Source organism: Dinoponera quadriceps, unplaced genomic scaffold (genome assembly GCF_001313825.1).
Source record: "Dinoponera quadriceps isolate SergipeBrazil2010 unplaced genomic scaffold, ASM131382v1 scaffold4026, whole genome shotgun sequence".
In the NCBI taxonomy this organism is placed as follows: Eukaryota; Metazoa; Arthropoda; class Insecta; order Hymenoptera; family Formicidae; genus Dinoponera; species Dinoponera quadriceps.
The window spans coordinates 113713-138838 of NW_014558538.1; the positions used below are offsets into that span (position 1 = coordinate 113713).

The following is a 25126-nucleotide window of genomic DNA, read 5'->3' on the forward strand; positions in this document are numbered from 1 at the left end:
AAATGATTGAATAAATAACGGTAAGTTCATAACACCAAGTGTTAATAAAAAAAAATTTGCTCTGTAATTTATCCGCTCGTTCCATATTAACATCCCATTTGCTCAGATCCTCGACAGGTTGGTAAAAAGATGTACCCTGCCTTTTAACAGTTATATGTTTGGTTTTAATAACTAATAGTAAATATTTTCAGATGTATGTACTAACATTATTGACGATTATTCGTTCAATTTTCCTTTAATATTTAAAATCGTTCCACATTTACACCCTTTCTCCTATACTAAGTTGTTCAAGAGATTTCCAACGGTGGCCAACGTGAGATTGGTGAGATTAAACTCTGGTATTTTCTATTAATTTGTTTACCTCGAGAACAGGCGCAGTCGCATTCTCTCGCACGGAAGTGACACTTACAAAGTACACGGCGGACGAATACATCCGCCCGAGATAAACCGAACATTTTCCACTCGGTTAAAGAGGCAATCAAGCCGTGCTATCGGAAGAAGTGGCGCGAACTTTCCAGACCACTTAATAGATTTATATCGGTACATTCATAAATAATTTCCAAGAGGTGGGCAACTGCTTCGTTTATCACGAGCAAACGCGTTTTATGAATTATAGATGGGCAAGCACGACGCCTTGTTGAAAACAAAAACGAAGAAAAGGGAATGTCTAGTTAATAATATGTATATATATACTTTTTTTTTTATAGTGCCTGGGTATATCATATAGATGAGACTCCTAGATCGAAGGCAACTACGATGCTGACGGTGCACGATCGTTAGTCCCATTTCCGTGATAATAACGCTCGCCTCGTTATCCCTCGGAAATTCTCCGAGCCGCTTCGGTGCATCGACTCTTGCGCGCGTCACGTGAGACGCGCACGAGCAGTATGACGTTCTTAGGCGAGCCGCTCTCTCGCACAAGCGGCACAGCCGTGGAGCCGCGCGCGCGTTTCTCATCGGGACTTTGTGGTTTACAGGAACGATTAAAAATAATTAATTACCTGTCGTCCTCGCAGAGCGCACAGCCACCATCCTTCGAGACCGGCGGTGTTCTGCTCCAGCACGGTGAGCACGTCGCCCTTGCGGAAAGCTAACTCGTCGGGCGCCTCGGCGATATTGTCATACAGAGCTCGCGCTTTCACGCACTTTTGCTGTAACAGAGTAAGCAAAAAAATCACGAGATTAGCGCGACGCTGGTACTCTGCGCACAAATGGGTAAACGAATACTCCGCGAGATATCATTATTATTATTACTTTAATGAAGTTAATATGTTAGTCTCTGAAAGAGGAGTAACAATGGGTAAGCTAATACTTCGCGGGATATCATTATTATTATCATCATTATTTTAATGAAGTTATTGTTATTCTCTTTAAAAGAGGAGTGTCAATAAGGCCGTTTTATGGCCTTCGGAAAATTATATCGATCTGACAGTTTGAGAGCCCTGAGAAAGAGAATTTCTCTCTGTTCTTTCCAGACAAAACTATGGTTTGCGCTTTCGGATTCAAGAGTGAACTTAATGGATTCTACCATTGAGAGGGATGAATTCATTTTAATTGATTGAACTCCCTCCCTCCCCCCTCCTTGCTATTCCGAGCGGCTGTATTTTCACGACCGCCGTGAGTGAATTTTCCCTCATTCTGTGTGGAGATTTCGCTCCGAAAAGTTTAGAGAGTGCTACATCTCCTATTTTATTCCGATAGATTTACCCCGAGCCACATAAATTAGCCCGGCACTTTCCGCAACGGATGTGCGACGCACAGACACACACAGCAACACGGACAGACGACGGATCGTGTATCGGTGCCGCAGGAGCAATTGGTTTCATTCGAAAAGTCAATGAGCCGGTTTCCACGCGCGCGCCAATTGGGTACGCAGCAATAGTAGCAGCAGCGATGCAGCTCGCCGCCCTTTGGCCAATTTAAATCCATAAAATCTCCTAGCACCACGCGTCGCGCCATCCCTCGTCCATCTGTCGCGTCTATTTCGAGATACGGCGAACGGACGGACGGAGCCGACGTCTCTTCTGCCGTTCCGCCGGGAGGAGACGTAACGATCACTTAAACGTCCACCACGTCCCGAAGTGCAGCATACGATAGATGCGTTTTACGAGGAAGCTGCGGCCGGCCCCGTATCCACCCTCTCAAGTGAGTTCAATTGAAGCGCCTCCGTCGACGCGGCGGCGATGACGACCGTTCCCTTTACACGCACTTTTATTCCCCACTCTCCTCTCTCTTTTTTTCTCTCCTTTCCTTTTTATCTCGCGCCTCCATCGCCGTTGGCAAACAGTGATGTCATACGCGCGATCTTCGGCGGAGTTCCGGCGACAGCGGCGGCGCCGCGGCTCGGAATTTAATGCGCCGCTCGCGATAATTACGCGGTGTCGCGCGTCGCTAAATATAATTGCCCGTGCTTCCACGAAAGCAGCGTGGAAAATCGAGCTCCAAGCTTCGTACTTCGTTTGTTTCACCAACACGACACGTCGGATCGCGTTTAAGCGATGACGGAGACGCCGTCCTGTCTCGAGGGGGAGTTTCGAGAAAGGAGGAATCGCCCACGCGTCGCGTCGGATTTTCAAGGTGGAACTGCTTGCTCACCGGTAAGCGAACCGACAGTACGATTCGGTCTCTCCGGTCTCGAGAGCCGGGACAAACTTGTATCCTCACACCTCCCCCCCCGTGTCTCTTCTTCTATTTGTATCGACGTTTCAAGTTCATTGTACTGAGTGGACAGGTCGGATCGATGCTATTTTCGGAGCGGTCAGGTCGCTGTGTGAACCTTGCGAGTCCATCAAGAATGCAACTCGCTGCCATAAAAGGACGCTCGTCTGTCCCGAACGTTAAGCCAGACGCGCAGGTACATACACTTACGACCCTTTCACTGACAGGTTCCTCAGGTACAGTTGCGGCCGTCGAAGGCGAAGCGATCGAAGAGTCCCACATTGAGTCCCTCCCTGTCGAGCCGTTCGGTGTTGTTTTTTCCGCAGAAAATACCCTTCGCCTTGGCGCTTCGCGATTTATTTACCGATGCACACAGATGCATTCAGATGGGGACGCAAATTGTTATCGGAAGTGACGCTGAGTGCTTTTCGCAGCTGACGTAAGGACTTAACGAAGTTATTTCGGAGCGCAGCGTGAGAAATGCGATTAATTGTTTTCGTCACGCATCTTTCCCAGCCTCGCTCCATCTGTCGGACGGGTTAAAACCCCGGCCCTCTCAGGAACGATCGCTCGATAATTCACGTATGAGTAACTCGATTCATCGAGCCGTTTTATCGAGGGAGGGGCACGCTCCGCTGTTCGCGTTGCTTTCTCTGCATAATCCCATTGATAAGGATAATCGCGTCTATCCGAGCGAAACCGACCGAACTGAGAGGATCGAAACTCGGTCGAGTTACAATCGGTACTTTATACTTATTTCTCGCCTTTTTAACGTCGATTCACATTTCCCCCCTCCCTCGTTTTTTGACCGTGAAAATATACGTTATCCCGTATTAAAAAGGGGGAAAAAGGGAAAGAGAAAGAAATGGGATGATTATACAAAGGGCGTAAACGATGGCACGGACGGAAACTCATCGATCGCCCTTCACGCGGCACGTCGAATTTTCCGAAGCGCTTCTCGGCGGTGGTCTGTTTTGAAATTTAAATTACAGGGGATATCCAACGGTGTATGCATGCGCCACCCTTTTCTCTCTCCCCACCCACCCTCTCGTGCCCTGCACACGACGTGAGACGAACACGTGCTGCTCGAGAGAGGTAAGTAGCCTTATATAAATACCGCGTCCGGCGGAGCGTGTTTCGCGGAGGGTTAGAGAGCCGCCGGCTTTTGTAGACACGTGCCGTTCCAGGAGGCAAAACGTTACACGTTTACGTGGACTCTCCCCCTCTCTCTCGGTTTTTATCGTCGGTGTTACTGTTATCGCGCCCGACAATGTGGGTTAATGTGTTCCCCGACTGTATGAGAAAATGCGCCACCGAGCGCGTTTCCGACGTCATCGTTATTACGAGCGGACGCGAACGCGACCTTATCGCGAGCGCGCACTTTCGCATTTAACGTGTGCGACCCGTGTGCGACCCCGGTCTGACTTTGAACTTTTACGTCGGAGTGTACGGGTGTCCGTAAGTCCGTAATCCAATTACAAGTAGGCTTATAAACGATGGCACGTACTACGAGGGGTCTACAAGCGTTACTCGCGTGTAACGCTTGGGGTTAACGTTTCCTCGGAGCGAGCCAAGCGCGAATAATACGATTTAATTGTATATGTGTAACATCCACTTCAATAAAAAGATCCAAATTCGCGCGAGGAACAGTAGGATTTTTATTATTATAGAGGCAAGAGACAGCGATTGATCCGCGTCATCGTCGAAGACTCGAACGATGGCACTGTGGAAGGGATGCATTTTCCGACATGCCTAGGGTTGCCACCTCTCCGGTCGAAAGACAAAACCCCAATACGGCGAAATATGTAACCGATAAATAATGAACTCAGGGGAAAAGTCATTGAAAAACACCAAATATACTTTTAAAGTGAAGAAGCAACTGTTGAAATTTTGCTTTTGTTAAAAAATGAATAGCGAATGCATTTTGCTAGTCTAGTATGCAAAATGCAACGGTAATTGAAAGACTTTCTACTCCGAGATCTCACTTTGCCGATTTCCGAGTAGACGAACAAACTGGTGACAACCTTGTTCGTGCTCGAATGGTACAGAAAGACATTCTCGATCGAGAAACGCCGCAAGTAATTACAATCGACGGTCGAATGAGGCCCGACTGAGTCGAGGGGGGTCGGCATCTGGAAAATGAAAGGCTGCACACGTCGCGTGGCTGTATTAAAACGGCGGGAGGTCGTTCGTTCTTTCTTTCAGGTCGGCGACGGGGTGGTTCCCGCGCCGACGGAAACGATTGATTAACGAGGAACTCGCGTGCGCGACAATTACAGCAGCACGTCGCGACGCAGGCGAGCCGCCCGCGCGCCTCCGTGTCCGACGACGAGCGGGCGCGTGTGAAAATAACGCGAATGCCATTCACGAGTGCATAGAGCGTGTAACAACGCGAGACGACGCCCAGATAGGATGCAAACGAACGAACCTCGGGATCGATATCCCGCGGCCTGCGGTAAGGATCGCGGAATAATTCAAAGGACTCAGCATCGTCTTCCGGCGCTATTCGCGTCGTGATAAGAGCTAACGCTCGTGATTACATCGGGAGAGAGAGAGAGAGAGAGAGAAGATACCGTCCCCGAGAATTTCGGCACGTGAATGAACGTAGGCCATGGATGCATTTGCATAATTCAATTCCCGGCCAGCGGGCGGCGACGGAAGCCCCGTGAATTGATCTTATCCTGCGTCGTAGGGTGCGAGGTCTGCGCCGTACATTTCCCTCCGCTTATCTGCCGTTTTCGGAAAAGTGCCGGTTCGGATGCACCGGCGACGACACGCGATAACATCGAGATCCAGTGGCCCGGAATGATCGCGAAACGTGAGGTCACGCTACATAATATGTTTCCATGAAAATATACGCTTCCTCACGTGTGTCCGCGCGACATACACACAGTCCTGGGTTGCCATCGAGAGAGCGTTCCTGAATGTGTCTGACTGCGAAGTCCAATGGCGAGAATGAACGAAACGGTCACGCGATGATTCGATGAAAGCAATAATAATATCGGACGAGCCCGGTAGGGCGAACAAATTGCTTGATTGGCGGATCAATCGCCAACGAACAATCTCAGCAAGCGACGCGTTACTAACCGTTCGCTCAACCGATGTTTCACAAACATCGCATGCGAGTTCGTCGACGACGTAACGTGCTCTCAACGTGATGCGATATGAATAAACCACCGAGACAATATCGGCTGTGATACACAGGATGGGGCAATTTTTTTTTATAGTTAAAGAGTTGTTAATAAGTAGAGAGAAAATGCCCAAATTTGCGCTACAGTATAAAAAACATTTTGTTCCTGTGTTAAAATCGATTCTTGTTGACAATTTTATGTTGAATTCTCAACGCAGCATGTGTTAACGTAATTAATTAATTTGATTGTTATTTAAAGATTTTGCATTGTATTGATATTCAACATTCTTTGTACTAAAATAATATAATTTATATATAAATATATGTTTAAAGATTATGTAGTTTTAGAGTTATATATTTTCGATATATGTTATTTTTACATAAAATTTGCTTACAAATAGTGTCAAAGTATTATAATTTTTGTGTTTACATTTAACACAGTATTCGTGTCATTACTTTAATACATTCACCTTGCGTTAAATTAACACAAAAATTTTGTTACACACGTATAAAATGTTTTACATTTAACAAAATGTTTTACTGCGTATAAGAAATTCAGGTCTAAATCGCTCGGCGGAGCCGCGAAAAACGAAGCAGAAGGGAACCTGGGAGCATTTGCATGGTCTTTTGGATTACAGATATGAGCGTTATCACACGCAAGATAAGACTCGCAAGGTGCCAACAGGCAGCGACATCTGATCTCTTGGTATCGCGCTATTTATTTGGAGTATCGCGAGCAAAAGACAGAGTTCGCTTTGTGAGCGGCAGCAAGCTGAGAAAACGACACGATGCCGTGCAAATAAACTTCAATAAGTCTTTGTTCCTGTCCAACAACGAACTCGAAGTACAAGAGGAAGTGGAATTTTTCCGTCTGATGTCGCTTCAATTTTCGGAATCCTTTTGTTAGACTCGTTATGACACTGCAATTGGAGATTCCAAGGTATTCTGTGTGCATATCGTACTAAATATACAAAAATGTGAAGACGTTCTCTCGAAATTCGGTCAAGTGAAATTTAGAGAGCTGAACATAATTACATGGCCGCACTTTATCGGATAAATATTAAAAATAAAATATGTTAGACGTCGCGCATCGTTGAAACGGGAAGAAATATGAGCCGTAAAACCAGCCCGCTGCAATGTATCTCCGGTAGAGTTCAGATTCACAAAATGCAGATAACTATTTGGGGCATGACGATACCGATTTACCCGGAAACCGTCGGTTATGCAACAATGGCACGTGTTCTTAATTAACAATAGCTTGGTCATGACTAATTCGTAGTTGATGAGAGAGATTCAAGAGTGCCGTGAAGCCGCGTACAAATTGAGCGATTGATGAAGAGCGACCACTAACCTCTCATGACTAATATCTTTGACGGAAGTCCGTCCGTCGGCCGGAAGCGGCAATAATTTCATGTGGAAGTGTCATCTTCGCGTTTGGCTTCTCCTTCGGGAGAAGCGTTCCACAAGTCGCTTACACTGCATTCTTGACATCCTCGGTGACTCATCTTCTATGTTACCAAGCTTATCGATGCAACTTTAATCCGTGTACGTGACCGCAATCTCGTCGAAATGTGTATATATATTCTCTGGTATGTTCAATATTATAAATATTTCAAAGTACGTCCCAACAGAAAAAGATCGGCTTATAGATCACACATTACCTTCTCTCTCTTTATTTTTGACAAGCAAAACAATTTGTAGACATATTTAGCAAAAAGCAGCTCTACTGTTATAATAGTATCTTTTTATGGTTTTCTTTTCAAAGATAAACGTAATTGCCCCATCGTTAAGATTACGTTCATGTATAAGCTCAACATTACAATGTTCAAGTTACCTTGCGTTTCTTATGGACCTTTAGACTAGTAGTTTTATAAAATATTATTATCTGTAATCCACTAAATACTATCATAAGCCCTTCAAGCTGAAGACAGATTCTAGAACCGAGAGGTTTGCTTGAAGATGCAATTACTAGCTCGTACAAAGTTTGAAGATAGCCGTGCCTTCGGGCGGGCGCCACTTTTCGTCGATAATGAAAGAGCGGATCGAGCTGCGCCAATAATTACAGCCGCTGCGAGAGCGTTTAACGAGACTACCGCGCCGTGATCGATACGGCTATCGACGATGGCGTCATGCATAAATTCTCGTGTAATTTAAATTTATGACATTGGCAGAATTACGGCTGTCGCGTCTGACGGTTTTGCCGGGCGACTCTCTTCATGGCGATTTCTTCACGGCGACATACCTACGCATCCTCGCAACCGCGAAGTTCGTTTAATTAATGCTGTCGTTCGATGTTTAAATTATTATTACACGTATTTGCTCCAACCCGCTCGCAGATGTATAAATATTGGTTTGATGTATAAGATAATCGCGACTTTAATTTCAAGTATAGATATGCTACCGGAATTTTAAGTCGATCCTTCCTCGGCGACGAGGGGAGTTTCGAAAAAGGGAAAATGAGGCGATGCCGTTGGAGGCCCCTTAGATCCCGCGGCAAGTGGACGTTAGACGTGATTAGGTGCCACGGCGTCCAATTCGTTCGACTGATATCTCATAAATATACATAGGCTTATGTGTATGTGCATGCTGCGCGGAACACGATGGAGGAAGAGTTCGGCCGATGTCGGAAACGTGAAGGCCCTTCAGGACGAATGGATAATCAGGAGCCCTCTCGCTTCGTCTGTGCCTACGCTCGTCCTCCCCCTACCGAGATAATAAAAGGTTCCAGGTCCTTCCGCCGCGTACCTTTTCGTGCTCGCTTTTTAAACGAGGGTGCATCGAGCGCGCGCGCCCGTGGCGTTTGAGGAAATGAAATATTTAGCAGTCAATGCGAGAAAGCGAGAGAGATAATGGGAGAGCAAGCAATGTCAATGTTCCCTTGAGAACATCTTCGCGTCGCGATTAAATTACGAATCGTCGGGAATACCTCGCGGCGAGTAAATATTCATAGGCTGAGATAAATCCCCGGAGGACGGACCCGCGATGAGCGATGAAATTTAATTACGATATATCGACAGGCGTGTTAAGGCGAGCCTCGTGAGAACTCGAGACGTTCGCAAACGAGAGAAGCGCGCGCGGGGTCTCTTCTTACTCTCGCGATAATCGAAATATTTTCACGAGAAACTACTACAAGCGGCTGACGCGGATATTACTCCGTAAAGAAGTTTAATTTCCACACGATCGACTTTAGAAGTTTCCTACCATTTTTCTCTTTTAAATGAATTTCTATCGATCGGTCACGGCGTTATTAATACGGCCGAAGCCGATGCCGACTGTTTCGCACGCACACGCGAGACCAACGAAACTTGTTCTCTCACGTAACGTACGTTGAAATTGCCGATCATTAAGAGCATCCGGTCTGTGAAACGCCGGCCCAAGTTTACGAGACCAGTTTCTGCACCCGAATCAATTTGCAAGAGCCGCGTTAGAGTGTCGCCGGTCCTTTTGTTTGATTCACGTCCCGTGTACAAGTATAAACGCCGCACGCTTGGGAGCGAATATAAGAAAAAAAAAATGGGCAAAATTCGTTTCTTCCATTTTCAGTTACAGATACAGGAGAGATGCGCGTCGTAATGCGATTAAGAGGATGCTGAATCCAGTGTATGTACGTGTTTCGAATCGCATCAGCAATGCCGGCACTCCGCATCGGCGGTTCAAATCGCATCGTATTGTTCAGTCCGCGGTTAAAAATAGATAACACGTCGAATGCCGGTGACGATCTCACCGGCACTGTAATACTATCGTGTTTCATTAAGTTACGGATAAAGTATAATCGATTGATCTTCGAAACTTTCGCGATATGGAGAAATATATATATGTATATATTTATTCCTTCAGCTTTCAGTCAAGAAGGAGACTTGATTTACAATTATGACCTTATCACACACTTATTTCTCCATATTCTGATACTATAAATTTTTATTTCCACTCTATATCGCATCTCTCTTAAAAATTTCTTTTTAATTCTTGTACATTTCCGTTGGTTTTCGTTTGTTAAATTTTTGCTTACACAGTAAAAAAAAAAAACATTTGTATTTGTGTTAAAATCGGTCCTTGTTAAAATTTTTAATATATCCATATGTTAATTTGACATATTGTTTTTATGTTACCTCAATATGTGTTTGGTTGAGTCGATATTCAACATATATAAGTCTTAAAATAACACATTTTATATATCAGTATCGATTAACATATTATGAATATTATAATTTTGTGTTAATTTTTGACAAAATATTTGTGTTTCAGCATATTCACTTCGTGTTAAATTAATATAAAAATTTGTGTGGACTGTTTGGAATATGTGAAATGTTAAATTTAATATATTTTTTACTGTATATTTTAATTATACAATCATAGTTTCCTCAATTTCTCCTTTCGCTAATTAGATCTTACCCCCAACGCAATTATCTCTACTTCTAAACTTTATTTTATCGCAAAAATCTCTCTCACTCTGAACACTCATGCATGCGCTCCACTCACATCACCTAACCAAGTTCGCGACGTGGAGAAATGCTGAATTTAACTTCCGGGTAGAGATGCTCTCTTTTGGTGGGCTCGTTACAAACCCACGAAAATCACAGTTCCAACCTGGAAGCCAAATCCAGTATAACAGCGTTTGGAAAATCGGTTGCACCGTCGATAGAGAGCCAACGAAACGAAATAAACGATACTCGCGCGTTCGCGTGTCTTGAAATTCACTTATTTATCACTGGTAATTCAATCATCGGCTAAACTTTTACGCTACCAGCGGAAACCAACTTGTCGGCAAGTAAACGTGTTGAGAATCGACAGTTAAGGCACGAACGTACTTAAGAAACTGCGCGTTCAATTCCTCGCCACTGATTTTATTTCAGCGACGACACACGTGAACCCTTGCTCACTCTTCATCTTCATTTTACCCAACACGTGTCGCCATCGACGACGTTCCGCTGTCGCGTTTGAGGTTTTCTCGCGATCGTCGAGATGAAATCATGAATGACAACTAGCCCTAGGGGCCGGCTAAAAGTTGAGCACCAGTGAGTGGCAGGACGTAACATTTGGTTCGCACGTGGCGCCCGGGCAGGAATGGGCATTTTCGACCAACTTGATCCATTCACCATCTCCACGTATATGAAATGCGACTACGCACTACGTTACGGCTTTGTTCTCGTTTAACACGATGCATTCTCGTACGTGCATAAAACCCTCTTGAAAAATCACTCCTCTTTTTAAATTCCATGATGGTTTTTGCCCGTCCCTCTCACGTATCGAATTCGGAGACTCTGTCTCTCTATCCGATATCCAATTTACCCGTTACAAGAACGGCATGTATCATGGTTATAAACAATATCTATATACTAGACAGACATGTAATCCCGTTCGGGGATGAAATGTCTTTTATCCGCTGCCCCCCCCCTTTTTTTTTGATAGATCGTATCGCGTCGTGACGGCAAATATTCGCGTTTCCCTTCCTCCTCCCCCCCCCCCGGTACATTTTCACTCCGTCATGTATATCAAATGTATCCTCTCATTGAACGATCGTCGACATTTGCAAATAACCGTGCAGGAAATGAGAACCCCACCGTGGTGCATACCGGATGCATATTCCGCGTTACCTTTTGTTTGCGTCGCAAACGTGGTCCTCCCTCAAATTATCGATGGCGCCCAACATTCGTCCGCATAAAGATCGTAGAGGGGGAGCGCGAGGGGGATGAGGGGGTGTCGTTAAAATGCATGGGAATTCCGTGTGAGTGCTGGGATACAATGCGTGAATATAACATATGCACATGGTATATTTTAACCTTTTGCGTTCCGAGAGAGCTTAGTGTGTATTGTATGTGTACGGATAATCTCGAGCGATTCTTATCCAGAAAATATATTTTTCTACAATCGCATCAAAAACGCTGGTAGCACACCTTATTTTCTTTTTCATAAATTAGATAAAAAAGCTGTACATATATCCCGAAACGGTCAACACGGAGCTAATTGCTTCTATTGTTGCGAGGACGTTCCGTCCTTCGTGATAAAAAAGCGGAGGAAGGGATGCGAGCGGATTAGATTAGCGATATTCCCCGCCGCGAGGACGCGGATTGCCGATCGGAACACGTCGATCCTGAGACGTCGAGTGTAAAATCAAGATCGATGCTCCATTAAAATCTCACTGCCGGCGGATCGCAGAGATCCGACGCTGCCTGTCGGCCGTCACATCCGAAGGAGCATAAGGATCGCATTCATAAGATTTGTTGTCGGGGATACTCTGCGCGATCCTCTTCTTCCTCCCGCTCCACCCACGGCGATGCGATGCACCGATCCGGCCTTATCGATCCCGCGCCACTTCCGTTGGCTTTTTATCTCCGCCGAGATCGCTGTCGCCTATCCGGCGTTGTTTTTATCCCGTCGTCGTCCGCATGCCTACGGTAACTCGACACGGTGCCAAACGGCTCGTATCAATTTCGTCTCCTCCTGGTCTTTAACCTCCTCGATGGTATCGATGTATCGTGTGTTCGCGTTTGCGCGCGCTGGCTCGTTACACATGTTGCCTGAAACGCGACGTGGCGGCAAAACTGCGCGATCGCCCGCGTGTGCCTCTCGCAAAGTAACGAGACGCAATAAATGAAATGGAAGACCTTCGAAGAAGATCCCACACGATGAAAATATGCCAAGTTCAAAGAGCTTAATGAATGAGAGAGGGAGAGAGAGAGAGAAAGAGAGCTGAACGTTAATTGGTTCCAGCGGACTGAATTTCCTACGGCTTCCCACAAATTTTCCACGCGTAATTCGTTGCTTCACGACGCGTCTGCTGACGAGCGCGCGCCTGCTTTCCCGCGAGCGCGCACAAGCGACTACGAGAAGTGGAAAAACAAACGAGCGGTCTGTTTAAAATTCTGAACTCTCTCTCTCTTTCTCTCTCACTTTCGTGGAGAGTCCTGATCCTCATCATGCAGAAGGACCGCAATGGCGGACCGTTGTTAATCGAAGTAACGTGCTCCCACGTCCGGACGATCTCCGGTTTCAAAGTGCGGGCGGCAACCACGGAGTCTGCTTCCCGTTTCTCTTCTCGAATCTCGGCCGGGAGACGAATGCGCGCCGTGTATCTTCCCGCGAAATTGAGTTTCGGACGCTCGCGCAGAGATAGCCGAGACTTCGCTTAATTTCGTGTGAATTACGGTGACGCCGCTGCTATTCTGCGGAGTAAGAAAAGGTCGCTCGGTCGCGCTCGGCCGCCGGTGGATAATCCCGCCCGTTCTTTCACGCTCATCCGCTCGTCCGTCGTTAATATTCCAATCAGCCGCGCGCGCGCGGCATTCACGCTCGATATCGATCAGATTCTTTTCTGCCGACGACGCTGCGGTCTCGAATATCAACGAGAGGACGGCTCCTATCGACGACGAGCACGACTCCGAGAGGAGTCTCAGGCGTCGAAATTTACCTCGCATCGACGAGGAGATATTAATCCATGGAGCGGTTACGGCAAATCCGGCCCTCCGATAAGATCGATTTAATCGGTAATGCGAACGATCGCAGCGCGTGATAAAAAGGGAGAAGCGATTGATCCATCGGGAAAATAAGCGCGTCGAAATCGCTCGCAGGACGAGTAAAATGTGCAGAGTATCGAGACGGAAGAAGGAGAGAGACGCGTTATCGAGCAACGTTTATCGGACTTTGTAACAACGTGATCGATTCTAGGGCATGTTGTATACTAATGATAAGATTAGATAATTTCAAGAACGATGTTTATCCAAGCGCGGATCGATATCACGGATATTTCAAAACGTGGTCGAGTTTGGCGTCTTACGCTGCAGGAGAGATGTGAGGGACAGTCGAGATAATTTTGTCTTCTGTAGCTTTTGTTTCTCAAAATTTCGTTACAACAAAAATTGAAATTGATTTGTCACCTTACTGAGGAAGTTAATACAAAGTTTGAGTTAATTATCTTAAGTAAGAACGGAATTAAATAAATTGTAAAGTCGAATATTTGTCACAACTCTTCCCTCTACCAGGAAGAGATGAGATAAATGGTAAGGAGATCTGGGATAAATTGATAGAAGTAACTTTAATTATTAATGCATTTATTATTTTTACTGTCACAATTTTAACCATTTTAACCATCACAAATATTATAATAAGAAAATGATCACTTTTGATGATAAAAAATGGTTTCACTCTTACTTTGATTTTAAAATTATATTCCTTACAATTCGGTAAATTAGATTTTCATATATGTTACACAGAAGCAAATCAGCTGTGTTTTAATCAAAAGTGTATTATCAATTGTTAGAAAGAAAATATTTCTACCCCAACTGTCCCCCGGTACCAATTTTCCTTTATCTCCTCTATATCCGCCGCGTGCGGGCATCGTGAACGCGAGAAGAAGATTGCAAGCATGATAATTTCCAACATTTACGATGTAAATAATGACGTAACGAAATCGCCCAGCTTTCAAACGGTCACTCGTTACGATCAAGACCGCACAGAGAAAATGGATTCGGCACGGTTCGTTTTTGATTTCGCGCGGAACAGATTGTTAGTTGCGCAAGGACGCGATTGGATTCCCACTACCAGGATCCTTGACTTAATGCGGGCGTCGGAAAACGAATACTTCCTGATAGCTCGCGAAGGTTGAATTAGTCTCACCCACATGTAGCGAACGCCTCATTATTTGACCTACGACCCTTTATCATCGTTACAGCGTTACAGACGTGGGACGATGACTCGTCACGAGATGAGTCTATCATGTTATATCCGAATTACGTCTCGTCCGATTGATCGTCGAATTTGAGAATTATTAAACTCGAGACAGCCCGTTCCTAATGATCGACTGAACAACGAGACTCACCTTTGCGCCTGCGTGGATAAAACGTCCGAGTTAGCGAATATTTCGCCGACATATCCGTACGCGTTAAGAGCCCCGATCATTTAGATACATTATTCTGCCCGCCATTAAAACCATAGATAATACTTTGCGATGCATTATTATAATCGGATTGAAAAAGTGGATTAAACCCCGAAGGTGTGTGCTTGAATCGTCAAGCTAAAAGCCGCACGATCGAAACTCCCACGAGCGCGCGACCGCAGTGAAAATATCCCGGCGCTCTCGGTGTGTCCGTAATTTATTCCTTCCTATTATTCTTCTAGAATAAAGAGGATAAAGGAGAGAGAAAGAGAGATGGATAGAAGGGTAAAGGCAAGTCCTTTAGCCTTCCTTCTCTCGAGAGCGATCGCACCGCCAGTGGTCCGCGGACGGGTTCAAATAAATACGGATTTCGGATAGTTGGCCGGGAGGAAGTAGCGAACAAAGCGTTTGTGAAGATCGCGGGAAGCTACTTCGGGGAGCCGGGATTACTTTCCGGGCTGTTTATCGACCTCGGCCAGCGATTACATAATTCCGTGATAATACAGGTGCGGTTGCGAAGCTGGCTCCCCCGCTTTCTGGCGAATAATAATAAACTCTCGGAGGCTGCGTACTCTCGCGTGCGGCAGCTTTCGGGGTTTACACCGAGGTAAACATAAAATTATTAAGATCGCGTGATTATTAGGATACAGTCGTGCGCGTGCGCACGTCCGAGTCTCATGCGTGCGCGGTAGGAAATTGCGCGATAAATTTCAACCGGTCTCTCGCGCCGTCGTATCGCGCGTCGCATCGCAATAACGATAGCTCGAGATATTTATGTATAAACGTTCTATTTATGCGCGATATTAATCCCCGCCGAATAGCGGCGGCGCGAAGGATTCTGCGGGGAAGAAAACGAGCGGGAGGGAGGAAGAGGGGATATACCGGCGGAGATGGCAGACCGTGAAGGCAGCAGCAAAGTGGAGAAAATGAAAAAGCAGTACCGCCCGCGGCAGGTAAACCGCGCGCACCTGCTCTATATACGCAGGGTGCGTCAACCTCGACAATGAAGTCTCTTTGAATGGGGGGAAAAAACTCACCGGAGGATGAATCGAATAATCTGCCGCCGCGTCTCCGTCTCGGGCGGGCGCGCGTGTAACGGGCTTCCACGAGCAAGCTCGTTCAGGAGCTTTTTGCGGGCGAAGTTGTCCGTCAAACATATCGGAATTGTAGTATCAATCGGATCTTCGGCTTTCCAGGAGAATTTCTTCAAACATTCCGCCGCGCGAACAAACGAGATGCCGTCCCGAAGACGCCAAGATCGCGAAAGTTATCGTCTCTCTCGATCTCTATTTGCGGCCTCTCGGCAAACGTCCCCCCCCCCTTCCAGCATTTTTTATCTCATATCTAAACACCGGGTGCGCGCAAGAGAGTAACATCACGTGACAGACGGCGATAAACGTCCGAATGATTTTGTCGCCCGAGTTTACCCCTTCCCTCGTTCTCCTTCTCCTCTTCCCTCCCTCCCTCCCGTAATTCGCCAGATTTTTCGCAGGCCGCGCGTATTATGTTGTGGCGAAGTATAATTAATTGCGGGCCGCGTTTATCGCGCGCTCGGGCATTAATGAATCGCGTATTCATTCGCGTCCAGATACCGATACGAAACGTAATCGAGACGTATCGCGAGTACGTATCGGGAGAGGAGGCCGAAAAAGAGAGAAGCGTGAATAAAGCGATGCTAAAAATACGCGCGATCAGGTTCTGGAGGAATATGGTTCTTCTTCTTCTTCCTATTTCTTCTTCTTCTCGTCGTCCTCTTCCTCCTCTCGAAGATGCTCGCGAAAGCCACTGATGCACCCTGCCCTGCATCCGCCAATAGCTCAGAAATATCTTGAAAAGGTGGCGTGTCGAATCGAGGAGGCGTGGATGCTCGCGTGTTCGAGATATCCTGAAGACCGTGGGAATCACTACGGATTATCCTTCGTATGTATCGATACGGTCCTGAATATACAATACGCGGATCGGCATCGGCGCGTCTAACTTTCGTATGGATATAACGCTCCTGACGGATGCATGATTATTTACTGTTACCCGAGCGTGTGTTATCCCCGATAAATGAAAATGCGAAAGCTACAACATCTGGAAACGAACGTCCGACGATGGAATAAGGCGCGCATGAACCTCGTACAATCTATTATTTAAGAAAGCCGACTCGTCGCCGGCCGCGGCACTGACTATGCAAGAAACGGGCACTGTCCTCGTTACGCAATCTATTGTCTATCTTCATCGGGAACAGTTAGCGACAGTTGCGATAGCACGGTGCAGTCCGACGACTTGTTGCTAACTAAACGCTCGTTGAGAGAGACGAGAACAATCGGGTGCCTGTCGAGTTTTCTCACAGACCCTGACGCGACGTGATCTTTCAGCCAAGGTTCCCGGTAAGTTTTCCGCGCGAAAACTGGATCAGAAGAATCCCGTCTCGCGAAGTATTTCCCCCTCGACGGTGGTTCGATATTAATGAAAAAGGGGAAAAGTATTATTCGATCAACGTTACGCTCCGTCATGTTGATCTTAACAAAACATCTTTAAAGTTTTTAAAGCTGATATCGCCCGATACGATATCGATACTTGTTGGTGAGCTGATTGGCAGCGAACTATCTTTTGATTAAACGGTATCTATTGCGCGTGTTAATATTGCTTCGACGAAAATATCTCAAATGACGATTAAAAGAGGAATTACGGCCACGTTACTCTAATATCTTCGGCAAATTCCGCACGATTTTACGTATTCGAGAGCGCGACGTTATTACTCATATAATTATGCAACTTTTACGGGATCGTCTCCATTTTCTTCCCCGCCGGCGAAAACAGACGTTGTTGACGCGTTTCATATTTAACAACTCGCGAGAGGAGAAAGTTGGCGAGGGTGGCAACTCTGGAAGACGTCTACGTCGTTGGTCTACGTAGTGGTAGAGTTCGCCTCGAGACCGATCGATCGCAGTCTTCCTCTGTAGCTGGCTCGACCTGTGAAGGTCCTTGCTACTCTAGTCAATGTCACGCCAGGTAAAAATTCCGCTCGCTCTTTCTTCTCGAAATAAGAGAAGGAGCAAGATCAATAGTGCCCCTGATCGAATAGTTTTCTAAAGAAAGATTTCTAACACCTCGCGCGGACATCTCATTTTATATACTTCTGTGATCGTCTATTTTGTGACGTACGTTTTCATTTGCACGTTATATACGTGTTGCTATACTGTTTTTCCTTTGTTTTTCTTACGATTTTCTCGTATCAACGGCGAAGATCCGCTTATCAGACACAAGACCGCCGAAAATAGCCGTTCTCATGGGTAACTCGTCACTGAAATATACAGTCTGATTTGTACCGGTTTACGCCAGTTTCACGATCGCGAGCTCCGCATGCCGGTTGGCAAACGTATATTTATGCCCCACTTGGTGGTCACAAAAAGTGGGGGCTCGGCGGAGCCCCCCTCGTCCTTCGTCCTGAGTCCGAGCGGCGCTCACCTTTCTCCAACGAGCGGCAGGTAACCGCGAGTGCAACTAACGGTAAATTAAAACGCATTAAAACACGCGGGCGAACGAGCGAGCGGGCGGCAGGGTGGTGGAGGCTTTTAACCGGCGAGACGCGGGGCACTCCCGCCCCTAATTACACCACTGTCGACCGCGAAATCTTATTAGACTGCCGGCTCGTTTTTCGGTGGGAAGAGATCGCCCGCGAACGCTCCGGGCTCCTTGGAAAGCGTTTCGTGCGCTACGTCATTCTCTCGTCTCTTTTTTTGACAAACTAATCGCAATCCGCGATCCTCTCCAGGAGGCGCGATAGGGCTTTTTAATATGCATTACACCCGAAATTATGTAAATGTCTTAAACTTTCCGAACGTCGAGACGATATTGTTTACTGCTTGCCGCTACGATTTGCCAAAATACGGTGTTTACCACCGAGTGAATTCAAAAGGAAAGTTCGCGTGGGGTATACAAGACAGTCGAGTCTTGAAGTGACCGGTAAACGGATATGACGATTGTAAATACGATCGTGTTATTTGCACATTGACGTGTCGCGTGTTTAGCTGATCTCACATCTGATCCACAAAGCGATAATGGAAGAATTAGATTTTATATTATCTTCCATTTCCTCTATCGTTTCAATGAATTAAACTTTTTTTCATCTTTAATCTCTTATTTTTCGCTTCTTACTTTCGCTTATTGCTCTCTCGCGATTATCGGTATTTCAAGTATTTTTCAACTTCACAAAATCGAACCGTGTAAAAAGGGAAACTGTAAGAAGAAAAGGTAAAAATATTCTGCGCATCTCGAAGAAGTTTCGCGTTCTACCTTCGCGAGCAACGGCGCGTTTAAAGGAAAGCAATAAATACGGAACAAAGAGCAAGGTAATAAAATCTCGCCGCTATACGTTCGCCTTGGTACGCAGACATAGTCGTAACTAGTTACACAACCTTTTCTCATGTAAATGTGCCGACCGTCGCTGATACTCTAATCGCATCGGATTATTTAGAGCTAATATATGCTCAATGTAGCCCTCGGGTGGATAAGCGAAGCGAAGGTGATCAGTTTCATTACTACTCGGCGGAAAATCGTTAATTAGCAACTCTGCAAACGTTTCTCTTTCCGACGTTTCTTTTTCCAAAATTTTAATTTTACGAAATTTCACGCACGTCTCTCGCGCGCGATCGTAATTAAAAAGCGAGTGCAAAACAACCTCATTAACTCGTTCGTAAATGAGAACGTGTCAAATTAAACTTTCCAGGGAAAATATTTTTTCGCTACTTATTTTCAGAGATCTTATCACAATTTCTCTTTCTCTCTCTTTTCCATGTACGGCCTGATATTGTATAAATGATGATATACGTGCCGAGAAGTATGGTGACGGCATTAACACGTGACGTGATCATTAACAAGGAACACGCGCGCGCACCGAAGATATCAAATCTACAATCATTACAACCTTCTATTCTTCTCCCTCCTAACCACATACGGTGACCCTGAATTTTTCTCACGCATAGCTTTGTTATCAAGGCGTCATCTCACATCATCACCTCGCTTCTCACGATTACGTAACGTCTATTTTTTTTGTTTTTACGTAGTACGCACAGTAAAAAATAAAATGTTAATTTTAACATTGTTTACATGTCCCAGAATGTTCATTTTAAATTTTGAGCCGAAATAACTCATCGTCGTATGTTACTTGTTCACAAATTGAAAATGTAAATGAAACGATTAACACATTTTCTTCCAACACGTGATATTAATTATACCCCATTAAATATGTATATAATTGTTATTAAATTAATATAAATATTAATATAGATTAATATAAATATATAAATATAAATATAAACATATAAAACGGATCGGGAATGGTAACATATCAGCTGTATATTAATTTTACATTAAATTAATAGTGGAAAGTTAGTGACTCAAGAAAATTTTTACATTTGGACACAAGATATTTTTATACGTTGAAAAAGTTTGGTAACAATCATCAAAAATTTAGTGAAATTCAAAACTATTTCACTAAATGTTTGATAATTGTTACCAAATTCTTTTTTCAGTGCACACGAAGCTCTCCCAATGGTTGGATCGCGCGTTTAAATTCGTGTCTACGTTAAAGAATCCTCTGTGCGCATTACGCTGCTTATTTGCATAGATAGAGCCTCGTGATTTTGCCACAGTCTCAGTCACAGGATTATATTTGATGAAAATAATTTTCATCAGATCTCATAGAAATGCGTTATTCCCTATGTGGTCGTTCATAACGCGCGACTCCGCATTCGTTGTTCGCAGAGCGGCTTCCGTAAAGGCCGAGCATCGGCATTTGCATAAAGCGCTATTTGCATAGAACACGCATGACGAAATCGCGCGATGACGAGAATGCCGGTGCGATGCGCTGATACCACCGCTCTTAACTTAATCGTTCATACTCATATTTAGCGGAGCTCAATTCTTGGACGCGGAAGTGATTCTTATTGAGATTGAAAGTACTTGGAAACGAAAGACGAAAAATCTCCAAATTAACGAGTATTTACGTACCGGCCAACAGACGCGCGGTAAATTACAGGTACGGGCAAACGATAGGTGCGAAATATACACCATCATGGGATGACTGGAGACTCTCGTTACGAAATCGAAGCGACTTGATGCGTCGTCGTCTCATCGCCACGTCTGTAATTATTACGTTCGACGTTTCGCACGATCGCACCTACGATATCTCTCCTCCACCTACGTGGCGAGTCGTCGACTGCGAGGATGCCTCCTGGCCAACGACGAGGTGTTTAACATTAGCTGACGAAACAATCGATAAGGCTCTGGTACCTTAAAAAATTCCCCCGCGCGGTACGTCACGCACCTTCCACGAACGATAAACTCGAGGTGAACGTGACGCGTCTCGGGAGAGGCGACCTACGCCGAAATCAACGTGCAAACACAGACGCGGTGAAACGTACGCCTTTCCCCCGCGAGTCATCGGCAATACGCGGAAATGTCAATGTTACTTGAACGTCTGCGCGAAACTGTCGTGCGGGAAATCTACTTGGTGTTCACTCTAAGATGTCAAATTTAACTCATCTGTATGTATTTAAGTAATTTTGTTTCCTCTCAGATTTACCCCGAGAAATTTGGTCCAATTTCCAATTTCCGTCCAATTTCATGATCTTAGCTTTATCTTATTAAAAACTGCATAGTAAAAAGTACTTTGTACTTATATCAAAGCTCAGTCCTTGTTAAAATTTTTATGTCAAATTTTTAACACATATAGTGTCGATTAATTTTGCATTAATTTTTGACATAATATTGATATTACGTATTTATACGTATACTTTGTTTTAAATTAACACAAAAATTGAAGTGAGTTGTTTGGGACAGGTGAAATGGGTTGAATTTAATACAAAATTCTTTATTGTGTGGACTTTCCATTGCATTATTGTCATTGTCACATTCAGAAACGTACAAACCTTGAAAATTTTATATCGCTCTTTGGTACGCCCTCACCTTGTGTATAATTCCACTATCTGATCTCCGTATCAGAGAGGCTATCCTATCCTTCTCGAGCGTATTCAAAACTGATTTCTCAGAAAAATTAGTTTCATTTTGTTCTTGGTTTTTAATTTTTGGTTCTTATGAATCTTCTATTTTTATTTGAAATTCTAAGAAACCTGGTTAAATGTCCAGAATTACTATCATTTAATACTTTTGCTAGGCTTTTTAAAAAGTATATATACTTTTTCATACTGATGATACATCATATTCTTTATGGTAAATTTAAACAAATTAATCGTTTATGTTTACTTACAAATTCTTTCAATTACATAATCGATTTTTATCGCATTTCATTATCTTCATTCAAGACGACTATTGTCAAAAACTTTTAACGCGTTTATATTAAACTTTAAATTGTATATTTTATGATATAATCCTTTTTCTCGTGGTTCTTTGTTATATATCGTTATTTTGTATTAAATTACTATTTATATCCACACAAGGACTCTTCCCATAACTAAATCAAAATAATAATAATTTACTAAACGATAGATTTCTCGTCCCGTGTGACGTATTACGACACGCTGTTTTACACGATCGCTTGTAACTTCTGACCTAGCAAAATTCTGTTCGAGGTCAACTGATTGACGTTTCGAAAGAGACGCGTTGAACGCCATCTGAAAAAATGTGTGCCACGAATGTTTCGTGGCAGGGATTTCAGCTCAAGTCACGGCCGATTCCGATCGCGCAATCGTTACCGAAAGTCTGATGTCACATAAGTACGTCGCATAAGTCGCGAAAGAGAATCGGGAGCAAATGAATATCAATTAAAATTCTTCGAGCAGCTAAAATAGATGCCATCGTTTGGTGTGGTTCGAGCGCGTTCGGACCGATTACTTTCGCGCGATCGAACGATATCGGATCACATTTCGCTGCCGGGATCGCATGAACTGGTTCGCCCCGAATGACCTTAGGATAATCATTTCGCCCGGACTTCAGCGAGCCATGACAGAATACACTAAGGTTAATCAATTTCTGCCAGGCACGCCGTACGTGGAACGTACATAATCCGTCTATAACGGAGCTTTAAATATCATATTTCTGGTACCGCCGCCCGGCACACACACGCACGCTCACATGCAGTTTCACATGTGCGTGAGTGTGACGCAGGAGCCGGCAGAGAGGGAGCGATTTCAAATAATTTAGCCATGCCGTGACGAATAAATGCGTATAACTTCAGCTGTTAAGCTCACTCCACATATTATGCGACCTCCGCAAATATTAATTATCCGGACTGGGAATATCGTGTGTAATACACACACAGAATCAAGTAATTCCGAATACGGCGTTAAAATTTGCGCCATTAGCGCTCCCGGCTAATTGAAACCGGCTGAATTCTGACGAGTTCAACATTTCCGACTACGCTGTAAATACGGACGGGCGGCACGCGGGCGCCATATTGTTGAGAGATTACACTTTCGATGTTCTTTTGGCGTGGGTATCTTTCCCGGAAGATCCTCGCGCAATTATACCGATACGAAAGGACGGCGCATCGAGATACGCGAGCACCGTCGGAAAGACGTTAACCTCCATTAGAGGTCACACAAGGCGCCAGATAACCTCTTTATCCGGCATCTCGCAAACGTCCGAGCACGTTTGAATGTTTCAACGTTCGGATCGCCTCGCGAGGCCGTTACCGAACTTCGCGAGACGCTTCCACTGTGTGAGAATTTCATCGGCACGATTGTGCAGTAAGCGGCTCCGGGCGTTTTACGGGTCGGTTACGGCGGCGGTCTGAATTCGTGGAAATTAAACCGGCTCCAATCGGCGGGCGACCGGCGCGCGACGACGCGCCTTTACGCGTTGCCACTAACCTGGCTGAGCGAAGTCGGGATGATATCGGGTGTCTGCGGTAACATCTTGCGGGCGTTCTCTCTTATCGAGCACTTCTCGAGTCAAAGCGATCTATCGGCACATGCGATCAGTGGCATAATAGATCAACGGGGAGACCGCGGAAAGAAAACACCTTGACGGGACACACTGGGATCGATCACGGAGTCGCACAGACTGTCCTTCTCTCTCCCTCTCTATCTCGCTCGCTCGCACTCTCTGTCTCCCACTAGCGTTCGCTCTCTCCTCTCGGCTTCAGCCACTGTACCGAAACTAAATCCACGCAGCACTCGCGAGAATCGACCGACTCTCGTCGACGAGGTAGCGATCGGAGCTCGTGAGAGAAACCGGCGTCCAGGCTTCCCCGTTGAATTGTCAGAGGACGTTATCGGAGCTATTTAACGCGACGTAACCTCCCACGACAAGGGTGTGCGCGAGACTGACGGGTCCGGGCGGTGTAGCTGCACCCGAGCGCCGCCGAACGCCGCCGAGCGTCGTCGAGCGTCGACGGAAACGTCCGAGCGGCTGTTATCCCCAGCGTACGCGTACGATACCCAACTTCATAACGACTATCGATAGGGATGACAGCGCGACGCTTCAACGACGATTGATGCGATTTCCTGCGGCAAAATAAAGTGTATCGACTGCCTTCGCTCTCCTTATATATGAGAAAACCCCGCGTTTTTAATCGTAATTTCACTCTCCTCTGAACGAAAGTGCGTAATTGTTCTATGTGGGGATAAAAGTTCGGCGTGACTTCCGATCGTTAATTTTGCGCTGATTAATGAATTCACGGTCAAACTTTGAAAATTACAATTAAAAAGTCACAATTGTGAGTGATATCGGAGCTACCGGAGCTCGTGGAATTTCTGATCGTGATTCAAGTGAAGAGCATACATAACGCTGTATTAATATAAAACCTGCGACACATGTTTGTTTTCGTGCCGCTAAAAATACTACGTTTCGATTGGCACATTTTTAGAAATCGCATGAATTATTATCCAGAAATCCCACGATCTGGCAGCTTTGAGCGATACCCGACGCGTTATTTGTTTCTTTTCGTAGTGAGATACGGTGCAGGTTTAACGAAAGGCCGATGGTAATACGTCCGCGAAAATTCCGCGCGTATTCCTTCGCCGAGACGGACTCACCGCAAGACGCTCGTTTGTATTCGCGGTGTAACGGTCATCTGGCAGGTAGCATAATGCTCGTATCTAAGGTTGCCTTGCAAATGACAATTCCCTTTCTCCGTGCGCGAGCGGTCGAGCGTCCACCGAAGAAATCCCAACCTCCGGCCGTGTGAATTTAATACATGCGACATTCTTAGCCTTACCTGTCCCCTTTACTTGCATTCTTCCATTAGAAGCTCCTGCATTGTGGCACTCGCTTTTGAAATTCCTCAGTCAAACGTCTCCTGACGATACACTCCGCCTATTTCTGGATAACGTGTGCATACGATAATACTTTATCAGCCATCCGTTGAGTATTCAGCGAACCGTCTGTAAAGATATAAGTAGAAAGTAAATACCGGGGGGAGGGGAGGGGGGGGGGGACAGAAACGAGGAGAAAGCAATTCCTTTGTTTATGCAGAATCGTGGAAACAATAGGAGTCGGGTCGGTGATGCGTCGAC

General features: G+C 45.3%; 1 protein-coding gene across 2 annotated transcripts in view; it reads right to left on the reverse strand.

Moving 5' to 3' along the window:
- The window catches only part of LOC106749914 (breast cancer anti-estrogen resistance protein 1), a 43828-nt gene extending 19902 nt beyond the window's left edge, over nucleotides 1–23926 (reverse strand). Inside the window, exons 1-2 of one of the 2 annotated variants that reach the window (XM_014629859.1) lie at nucleotides 23480–23926; nucleotides 1002–1151 (exon numbers count right to left, since the gene is read on the reverse strand). In XM_014629859.1, the coding sequence (XP_014485345.1) occupies nucleotides 1002–1151; nucleotides 23480–23524 (195 nt within the window). In that variant the 5' untranslated portion in view covers nucleotides 23525–23926. Of the gene's footprint in view, nucleotides 1–1001; nucleotides 1152–15697; nucleotides 15914–23479 lie in introns of those variants that run through there. The other variant, XM_014629858.1, reaches the window with a different exon arrangement.
- Nucleotides 23927–25126: the final 1200 nt, after the last annotated feature.